This window comes from Nuphar pumila, chromosome 7 (genome assembly GCF_984573655.1).
Source record: "Nuphar pumila chromosome 7, dmNupPumi1.hap1.1, whole genome shotgun sequence".
NCBI lineage: Eukaryota > Viridiplantae > Streptophyta > Magnoliopsida > Nymphaeales > Nymphaeaceae > Nuphar > Nuphar pumila.
In genome coordinates this window covers 14534375-14544679 of record NC_143255.1, presented here as the reverse complement: position 1 = coordinate 14544679, position 10305 = coordinate 14534375, and the positions used below count along the sequence as shown (strand labels likewise).

The 10305-nt window shown below is 39.5% G+C and overlaps 1 protein-coding gene across 1 annotated transcript; it reads left to right on the top strand.

Annotated features, from left to right (window-relative positions):
* The first annotated feature begins 2959 nt into the window (after positions 1–2959).
* On the top strand, positions 2960–6707 carry LOC149831226 (disease resistance protein RGA2-like). The gene is made up of 2 exons (XM_090013747.1): positions 2960–3421; positions 4141–6707. The coding sequence occupies exons 1-2, from the start codon at positions 3324–3326 to the stop codon at positions 5993–5995; spliced, it is 1953 nt and encodes a 650-aa protein (XP_089869873.1). The 5' UTR covers positions 2960–3323; the 3' UTR covers positions 5996–6707.
* Positions 6708–10305: the final 3598 nt, after the last annotated feature.

Sequence of the window (10305 nt, the reverse complement as noted above, 5' to 3'; positions counted from 1 at the left end):
TCCTTATAATTTAAGGGATACTTTCACTAAAATACAAGGTCAAGTTAGATATTCTACAGAAAACGTAACCCAAACCCAACTCTCATATTGCTTGGGTTGGGTTCAGACTAACCCAAATAATATTCCAGTAAGCATTTTTTATGCCTGTATCTGAGAATTTGGATCGGGTTGAATTAGGTCGTCAGTAGAAACCCAACTGGTTGATAGCCCTACCCTTGACATAAGAAATAAGAAGGTTTTAATACGGGTTCAATCAGACCTTGGCCCAAAACTATATTCCTATTCGATTTGGATCCAAATCTAACTCAAACATCCAAAGAGAGTTATGGATTTTTATAGGATCTAAACTTCACCTTTTCAGGGTCTAGAAACCTAATCCTTTCATGCCCAAATAAAGTATGTTTCCTGATCAAACAATATGAGTTACATCTAAGTTAGACCTAAATAGATCTCCTATCCTTATGCCTACTTTATATTATGATAAAACTATAGTTATATTCCATATAATTTGCTACATTTGCTTCTTCAATTCATTATTTTTGCCATTAGTTGAACAATATTTTTTCTTAAAAATGTTAATATGTCAATTTCAGTTTTAAAAAATGTTAATATGCCAAGCGATGCTATGGATGTCGCCAGACAATAGTAAAAGAGGATGCCAACAGTAAAAGGATGTCAACAGGTCGAAATATTATCCAACATCCAACCATAATCCAACTTCGATTAGTTAGATCCGGTAGCCAAAGTAGGATCTGATTAGTAATCAGATCAGGACTCGTGATTGGATTTTGCACCCGAATCCGAGTTTGACTTCGACTAAAATCTGAAACCGACACTGAATCCCAATACATGTAAATATCAGATTTTTAGTTAGCTTGATCCAAATTCAGTTGGTCTTTTAGATGATTGCGTCCAACTTTGAATTTGAGTCCAATTAGGTCGGGACTCTGTATTTTCTAGAGCCGGGCCCAATCCGGCCTGTTTACATCTCTACCCACACTCGTGGAAGCCCAAGCTCTGTAACAAATATCGCAAGATTTATGAAAATCTCGTGATAATATCACGAGAAATTGACTGAAAGTTTAAAACAACAATTTCTAGCAAGATTTTCAAAATATCATGAGATTTATGAAAAAAACATAAATGCCACTATTTAAACGCAATATTTATGTTTTAAATGGCTATTTATAGTGAAAAAGCATGTATTTTTTTAATAATTTTTATTAATATTTTTTATAAAAATATTTTTATATTTATTTATTGCCAAGATTTTGTCAAAAAATGCGAGATTTATGAAAAAAATTCAATTTCTCACAAGTTTTTGACAAACGAGATTTTGCCAAAAAAAAAAAAACGTTTGTCACTATGAGCCCAAGTGCAGAGAGAGAGAGAAGAGAGCTCCCCAATAAATTAGGAAGGATGGAGAGGAGGTGGTTAAATGAGGGTAAGTTTCTTGATAAGCAACGCTTTCTTGTTTGAGAAAAGTTTATCAGCAATGCCTTATGGATAGATTGGTCATTTTATTAGATAAGTAATGGTGGTTATTTATACTGACTGATTTGGGTGGCATTTGCTTAGCTAAGGCAAAACGTTTAGTGGGTAATTGAAAGCTTTCGAAAGTTTGGTGTACGCTTGAATTAGAAGGGAATGTTTGGTGGTTATTTGAAATTTTCTACATTTTATTCACTTTCTCGAGGCACATATATATTTATATAGGTTTATGATCTAAATAAAGGAATTTTATCCGTAACAAATGTGAAAACTATCATCAATTAAACAATATAAGATACTGATTGATGAAATCTCGTTGAATTCAACAAATTTTAAAAAAAGTTATAACTGAAAATCTTGCTCCAGATTTAAATAATCACTTCTATGTTGCCATAAATTCCAACAAAATTTCCTTTATTTTCCCATCATTTATGTGGACAAATTGTACCTTATTTGATCACCAATGAGATCCACAACCTGTTTGGATCCTAGACTATGTGCAGGTCCACCTAGTGACCCGAGAGCTATACATAGCTGGTGCTGGTTAAACCAGCATTTTATGCCTTGCAGTATTTGATCCCACAGTCGGTTTTATTCCTAAAGCTCGGCGAACATGTCTGAGTTTGGTAAGGTCTACTTGAACCAAGGTTGTCAGACTAGGAAGCGGAAAATGATAGGGGAAGCGAGAAGTGATGTATTTTAAAATATATAGGAAGCGGGCAGCGAGTAATAAAAAAAAAATATAAGAATTGAATGAGAATCAAAATGAAACACAAATAAAAGTAAATAATATTAAATTTCATGATTTTTTAGTGTAAAAATTAAATTTTTAACAAAATCTAAAAATGATACTGCCAATTTAGAGAAAGCACATGAAAGTGAGTGAGAAAACACGTAAAAAATATGAAAAGTTGAGTAAGAAAACATATAAGAAGAATAGATGAAGTGTGTGGAAAGTACAGGAGAAGCATGAAGAAATCAAGATTTTTATCAAGTTTCCAAAGCGAGAAATATTGCACTTCCGAAACGAGTTTACAGGAAGCAAGCTTCCCACCTATCTAAAAAGCTTTCGGTAACTCTGCCTTAACCCCTCTTGTGCAAAATAAACGTGCAACTCACACTTGAGCCAACTGACTCCAGGCAATTCTAGCTTGATCCTCCACAAGCTAGAGTCTCAAGTGAACCCGAGACTCAACCAGCTAGTCTGATGATTGCCAGGATCTAACCTAAGAAAGATATGGAAAAAGTACTGTGTGGCCTTTCTACTTGAGTTTCAAGAGTTTACCACTAAATGGTGGACCGACTATAGGGCTCGATTATGTCATTGGAGACAAAGTTGAAAGGATGCATTAGCTAACATCTCTTATCTTATGTCCCCACACGGAAATACCGACAGCTAATACTCCCGAAAAGGTCAAGGTCAATCCATTTGGCACGTTATTAAGTCCTCAAGTCGTCCATGGCTTCTTGGCAATAGTAGTCTGAGAAATTGATATCTCACCTGCAGTTCCTTCGATCTTGCAAAGCAGTTTCCTATTGGTCTTTTAAGTGCAATTGGGGTTCGATGCATAACCACAACCTGTCATAACTGTTCTCTGAGTACATCCTCCTTGTTACTCAGAGCTTAATAACAATGGTGGACGCTATCGTCTTCAAAGTTGTAGATAGCATGATCGCTGTTGTCCAACAAGAATCGACAGAGCCACCAACTCTGAGGCTTGAATTGCCAAAGATGCTGCATATCTTCTCAGGGATTCAGAGAGTCCTAGAGGACGCGGAGAGGCGGCGGTTGATGGATACAGCTGTGAGAGATTGGCTGGTAAAGCTCAAGGATGTGGCCTATGATGTCGACGACACAATTGACGGGAGCCTCATGCTGCACCGAATGTCAAAAGATGTGGAGCATCACAGTAGAAGCATCAAGCACAAGGTATGGAACTACTTTCGACTTAGACCGTACTCTAGTCGAGTTGCATTCTACAATCACAGTTGGCGTAAGATGCAACAATTAGTCGAAAGATTAGAAGAGATCAATAGGGAGAAGGATTGTCTTCAACTTGTTGAGAGAATTGAAGAACAGGGGAACTTTGATTGCATTAGCCGATCGGTGGATATTGTGTCATTGATAGATGAAGTGCATGCTGTTGGTAGGGACTATGTCAGGGAGAGAGTCATAACTTGTCTTCTAGATGGGAATTGCCAAGAGTCGTGTTCCGCGGTTGCGATTGTTGGCAAGGGAGGCCTTGGGAAGACTACTCTGGCTATGACTGCTTACAATGACAGCAGGGTAGCAGAGCATTTTGATTTGACGATATGGGTTGATGTCCACGAGGACTTTAACCTAAGGAGAATTACCAAATCAATCATAGATGATGCTGCCTGTGCTAATTATGACCTCCTGAATTTCAATAGCATGCAACAGAGACTAGAGGAAGTGGTCTCTGCTAAGAGATTTTTATTGGTGTTGGATGATGTTTGGAATGAGAACCAAGATAAGTGGGACTACTTGGCAATTCCTTTAAGAAGTGCCGCTAGAGGAAGTAAGGTTTTGATTACTACACAAAGTGGAATGGTTTCCAAAGTATTCAATGCCAATGCGATATTTGAATTACAAGCCTTATCTGATGATGATTGTTGGTCTATAATTAGGCAACGAGCTTTTGGGAAAGACAAGCACAGAGGAGAATTTGAAGCTGTAGGGAGAGAGATTGCGAGAAAATGCCGGGGCATGCCTCTTCTGGCACAAGCTCTTGGAAGTCTCTTGCGAACAAAACGAACCACGAATGAGTGGTTACGCATCAGGGATGAAAGAATTTGGGATCTACCAGAAGATAAACAAAATCATGTTTTGCCTGCCCTGTGGCTGTGCTACTATCGTCTGCCTTCACCGCTAAAGCAATGTCTTTCTTATTGTTCCATATTTCCAAAAGGCTATGTGATTAGGAAAGACATGTTGGTCCAGTTGTGGATGGCAGAAGGTTTTCTTACACCCTGTGCAGGAAAAGAGATGGAAGAAGTAGGCAACGAGTATTTTGTTGAGTTATTGCAGCGCTTTTTCTTTGTTTACGCCAAAAAAGATGAAAATGGTGAAATATGCAGCTGCCAGATGCATGAGCTTGTGCACGATCTTGCAAACTTTGTCTCAAAAAGTGATAGTTTCACCATTGGTGAAGTTGAAAAGTCGTGTAGGAACATCGGAAGACTGCGTTCTTCGTCGTTGGTTGGACACGAAATTGGACCGGCCATTCCTGATGTTGTGTTCAGCACCAAGACCATCAGGACATTCCTTGTGTTATGTGCATGGTGGGATAATCAAGCAACAGCACATTTTTCTTCCAGCAATATTAAGCGCTATCCATCAAAATTTTTTCGGAGTTGGAGATACTTGAGAGTACTAGACTTGAGTGGAACTCGAGTTGAGGATTTGCCAGAGTTGGTGGGGGACCTAAAACTTCTAAGATACCTTGATCTTAGTTCTACACCCATCCGAGAGTTGCCAAGGTCCATAACAAGTCTTCACAACTTACAGACATTGAGAATAGAACAGTGTAGCCAACTTGCTAAGCTTCCAAAAGATCTGGCAAAGCTAACCAGGCTTAGACACCTCTGCTTTCTCCATTCCTACTCATTTGGACATCTGCCATTAGGAATCGGCAAATTGACTTGCCTTATAACACTGAGCAGGATTGATTTGTATTCTGAGTCTCGATGTTGCAACATTGGAGAGCTGAAGCATTTGAACAATCTCAGAGGAGCACTAGTTATCAGAAATCTTGAGAATGTGGCATACTGGGAGGAGGCCAAGGAGGCTAAACTGGAGGATAAGCGCAACCTTACTTCTCTTAAGCTATCCTGGGGACTTCTAAGATCCCAACTGTATCGAGAAGAGAAAGAATTGGCTGAAAGAGTGTTAGAGGATCTGAAACCTCCAGGTACCCTGAAAGGATTGGAGATAACTAACTATGTTGGTGCGAAGTTTCCTCAGTGGATTGGATGCATGTCATTCATAAAGAAAGTTTCACTTTTTAACGCCAACCACTGTGAACAACTTCCCCAACTTGGGTCTTTGCCCCTGCTTGAATCACTTTCCATAGTTGGAATGATGAAAGTGAAAGCAGTGGATCGAGGATTTTATGGACATGGTGCTATTAAGGGTTTTCCATCACTGGAAGAGCTAACTCTTCAGGACATGGCCAACTGTGAGCTCTGTCTAGGAGCTGAAGAAGGGGAAATGGCACGAATCCGTGAGCTCAAAGTTGTAGGATTTTCCATGATAAAGTCCCTGTCTGGTATGTTGCAGAACCTCAACTCTCTTGAGGCTTTGACAATTGGAAGTTGCCCAATGTTGACAACATTAGGTGAAGGGTGCCAGCAGTTTACTGCCCTTCAAACTCTTACAGTCAAGAACTGCCCTGCTCTTACAGCTTTGCCAGAAGGACTGAAACGTCTAGTCAACCTTGAATGCATAGAGATCATTCAATGTCCTAAATTGAACACTTTCTGAAGAGCTTGGGCACCACAGCAGCTTTCACAGTTACTAGTGCACGTTTGGCATGGTGTGAAAGATTGAAAAGTTATTGAAATGTATGCATTCTGCTTAATGTTGAAAGATTACCTGTTTTTTAATATCAGCATTTTGAGAGAAGTATGGAAACCAATATCTACTCAACTAACCTGATTGCAGTTCCACTGGGAATCCAATTCCACAAACAATTCAGGTAATTTAGTGGAATTTTGTCTCAATTCCACTAAAATCTCATTGTGGCTGGAAGGCCTTTGGATTTAAATTCCAATAAATTCCATGGATTCAGATACACCATAAATCCTTCGATCATTTTTGAAGCATAGTCTTTCTGTATATTGAAATGAACCATGATGTTTGGACAGAGAGCATCTAAGTAAGCAGCTTTCAGCAACATTGTAGTTATTGTGATGCCCAGACTTGTGAAGTCCAACGACATGGATGGGGTTGTCTGTAAGCCTGAGCCGCACAGATCACAGTCCAGATGCCGAGACAACCTATTCAACCTTGTAACTATAGGACGTTGATTAACATTATTTGAGAGACTTCATTTCCTTCACTGTAATAGGATGTCTCATTAGGTGTTTCATTTTGTCGACCCACTTGTTCTAAATCTGTATCCTATCCAAAGCAATTAGTCGGTATATTAAATTCAGCAGCCTCTGATATGGTCCCATGAGGACTTGGTGGTTAACAATTTTCCAGCTGCATATTAGTAGAATGCCATTGCGGTTGAAGGGAAAGTTTTATAGGATGACTATTAGACCCGCTTTACTATATGGTACGGAATGTTGGGCTGCCAAGAGACATCATATTCAAAAAATGAGTGTAGCTAAGATGCGGATGCTTAGATGGATGTGTGGAAATACAATAAAAGCTAAGATTCGGAACGAGGAGATACGTAAGAAGGTAGGTGTTGCACCCATTGAAAATAAGATGCGAGAGAATCGTTTACGGTGGTTTGGACATATTCGGCGAAGGCCTAATGATGCTCCAGTTAGAAGGTTGGAGAAATGGGAAAATATATTAGTTAAAAGAGGTCGGGGTAGGCCTAGGAAGACTTGGATGGAGATGATAGGAAAGGATATGAATGCTTTGAACCTCATCAAGGACATGGCATTGGATAGAAATGATTGGAGGAAAAGGATTCATGTGAAAGACCCAAAATGAATTTCTTTTTTGGTTCATATCGCTGACCCCAATTGTTTTGGGATGAAAGCGTAGTTGTTGTTGTTGTTGTTGTTGTTGTTGTTGTTGTTGTTGTTGTTGTTATCATGATTCATGACGAGCCTGTTTCACAAACATCAATTATTGCAAGATTGTGTGATATATCTGTGCATGACATAAATAGTCACTTTTTTTTGTTTAGTTACATGAAGAAATCCAGTGTGGTAATAGATCATAGTTCAACTCCCACAGGGAAAAACTGTGGCTAGGACCTTTGCTCCCAGGGCTTACGCAAGGAGGTGCATTCAAACCTTGACCACCCATATGATAGCCAAGGCCTAACCCCACTACGCCAACTCCTTTGGGCCGATATAACTAGTCACTTAAACTATAGGTTTCAAACTTGCCACGTTCTATATGTTGGGTTTTCTTGATCGTGTATGTGTGCATTGAGGGAGGAGAAAACAGTGAGCCAGAACAGAATGGGTGATTGGGAACTGGCCTCCATCAATGGGGATGATATTTAACCTCTCTTGGTGTAGCCGTTTCCATTCCAAATTTAATATATTTTAACTTATACATTTTATTTTACTTTGCCCTCACCATCTTGTGGTTTTAGGATTTTTACTTTTGAGACCCTTTGTCCACACTAGTTTTGTTACCAAGATCCAACATCTTCTGACTGGTTACATGAAGTGAACAAACATATTATATCACAAACAGTGCATCATGTATCATATATAGCACTTTATGATAAAATATGCAGCAAATAAACTTGCATAATTTCAAAGGTAATATCAATATCTAAGTATGATATTCATTTTCAAGTATGAAGTTTTCATATATGTTATGGGTTATTTTTCATGTAACTGCGTGCACTTTTCTTTATTTTAAAGCATAAGGTTTTTCACACATGTTGACACTCCATTACCCTAGTTAATCGAAGTGGATTTCAGTGTAAAAGACCTTGACCCACATTCATCGACCCAAATAGATCTAATATGAAATACTCAAATCCAAATTCATTATACCAATGGATTTGGGTGCAACCAATCATTACTATAGAGCCAAATGTCGAAGACCGAGTTCGAGTTGAGGAAGACTCAAATCTAAGCTCATGGTCCAAGAAATTGATGAGGACCCATTTCCTATAGATCCATATTATGAGGAGTCCTTAGGTGTTATCTTAAGTTAATGAGTGTTTTACCTATTTTAGAGTTGAGACTCCAAAGAGTCTCTTAAGATTTTGCAATCTCTTTAATTCTTTATTATAAGTTGTTTTATATTAAAAGTTTTTTTGTGGCCTATATAGAAGTCTTGTAATTCTTTTGAGGTATATGAAAAATCTGAATAGAACTTGAAAGTTCCTCACTCTCTCACCCTAACCCGTATTCTTTAAGGATAGTCTCTCTCCTTTGCTTGACCCCTAGGCCTTCTTTACCTCTACCTCCTGGCCCCTAGGCCCTCGTCTATTCTTAAGTAGGTTATCTTCTTAAGCATAGGCCTCTTGTAGGTCAGCTCAATCTGACTTGGTGCAAGCCTAAGTTTAGACTGTGCATCAACATCAAGAAATCAGCGGAACTGGCCCACATCAACCAAGTCAACTTTCCTGAACCATCTCCATCACCAGACCTCTTGTGTTACATACCTTTTTTTGCTCCAAGTCTGACCTAAAGAATCTACCCTAACCCTGGATCTGCTCCATCCTTAATCCAGTGCAAGAGAGCTACCCAACCCCAAGATCCAATCCAAGGAAAACCGCTCAGCCTAGAATCCAACCCAAGCTGAGACTCTAGTGGGATACCCCCCTAGAATCTCATCTAGGGTGGGATTGTACTTGTATTTTTACTTTCTTGCTCATTTGTAATTCTATAAGTAGATATATCCTGCTTAGTTTATTTTCAATGACGATTATTGAGAGTTTTCTCTTTTTTTTGTTTGTATTCGTGTGAGTAACCTATGAAGAAATATTCTTCTCCTTCACCCATCCACCATCGTCCGGAATGTGTTTATCCCTTCTGGCCATCGCCCTCGCGACCCACCTCACAACCCATGTCAGTTAGGAGTGATGTCTCTCTTCTGGTCAGTTTCCTTCCTTGGTCGTGTCCTTGCCTTGTGACATGATTAGCTTCACGCACACCTGCCATTTTTTATTCAGTTTCCGATCGTAAGGCTATCATGTATCTTGATTTCTTGCAGGAAGAGTCCACACCCTTCTTGATTATACAAACCTATAAACCCGTAATATGACCCAAGCACATGAGGTGGTTGGGGAAATCACTACCAAGTAATAAGTGTGGTCTGCTCAAGTAGATCAAAGTTTCACACAAATGATGCAAGCTATGGCTGAAATGGGTATGCCTGTGGAAACACTCAACGAGAAGCTGGATGAGCGATTCTAATAGGTCCTCCTGCACTTGGATGAATGGGATAACTATCTTAATGCTGAATCTGGCTTAGAGGGGCAAACTGCGGGTTTTCCCTATAAACCCTATCAGGCCTGCCAACTTTAGTTGGAGTTTCCCAAGTTTGCCAAAGCTGACCCTATGAATTGGCTGTTTTGGGCTGACTAATATTTCAAGATTGCCAGGATGCCCGAGGAGGACCGAGTGGCCTTCGCCTCAATATACAAGAAAAGGCTATCTGCTGGTATCACTAGTTGGGTTGCCTACTTGGAAGGGCTTCTTCAGAGCCCTTGTGATAAGATTTGGTTCACTTGCTTGTGCCAACCACCATATTTCACTGTCTAAGATTCGTTAACAGGGCAACGTTATTGACTATCAAGTAGAGTTTGAGAGGTTGAGTAACCTCGTTACCAAATGGTCCTAAGAGTCCTTGATTGAGACATTCATTGCAGGTTTCAGATCAATGTTCAACCTATCTTCTTAATGCAAGGTTTCAAATTAGCATGTGTGGTTGAGGAGAAACTATTCAGGATGAACACACGTTGGACCCGGACTGGTGGAATGACCAGAGATACACGTCCAGGAGAATCCAATTTCCAGTAAGATCGTAACCCACCCTCCACAAGAGGCTGCCCCTCAAAAGTAATATTCATGGCCAAAGGGTTGAAGATCATTCATAAGGGTAACATCAAAATCTCTCTCCCCGTTGAAATTATTTGT

Excerpts from the sequence above, each read along its gene's own strand:
- LOC149831226 (XM_090013747.1), top strand. The coding sequence starts at position 3,324 with ATGTGGCCTATGATGTCGACGACACAATTGACGGGAGCCTCATGCTGC. Across the intron at positions 3,422-4,140 it reads GTAGAAGCATCAAGCACAAG|GCAACGAGCTTTTGGGAAAG; the intron begins GTATGGAACTAC and ends GTCTATAATTAG.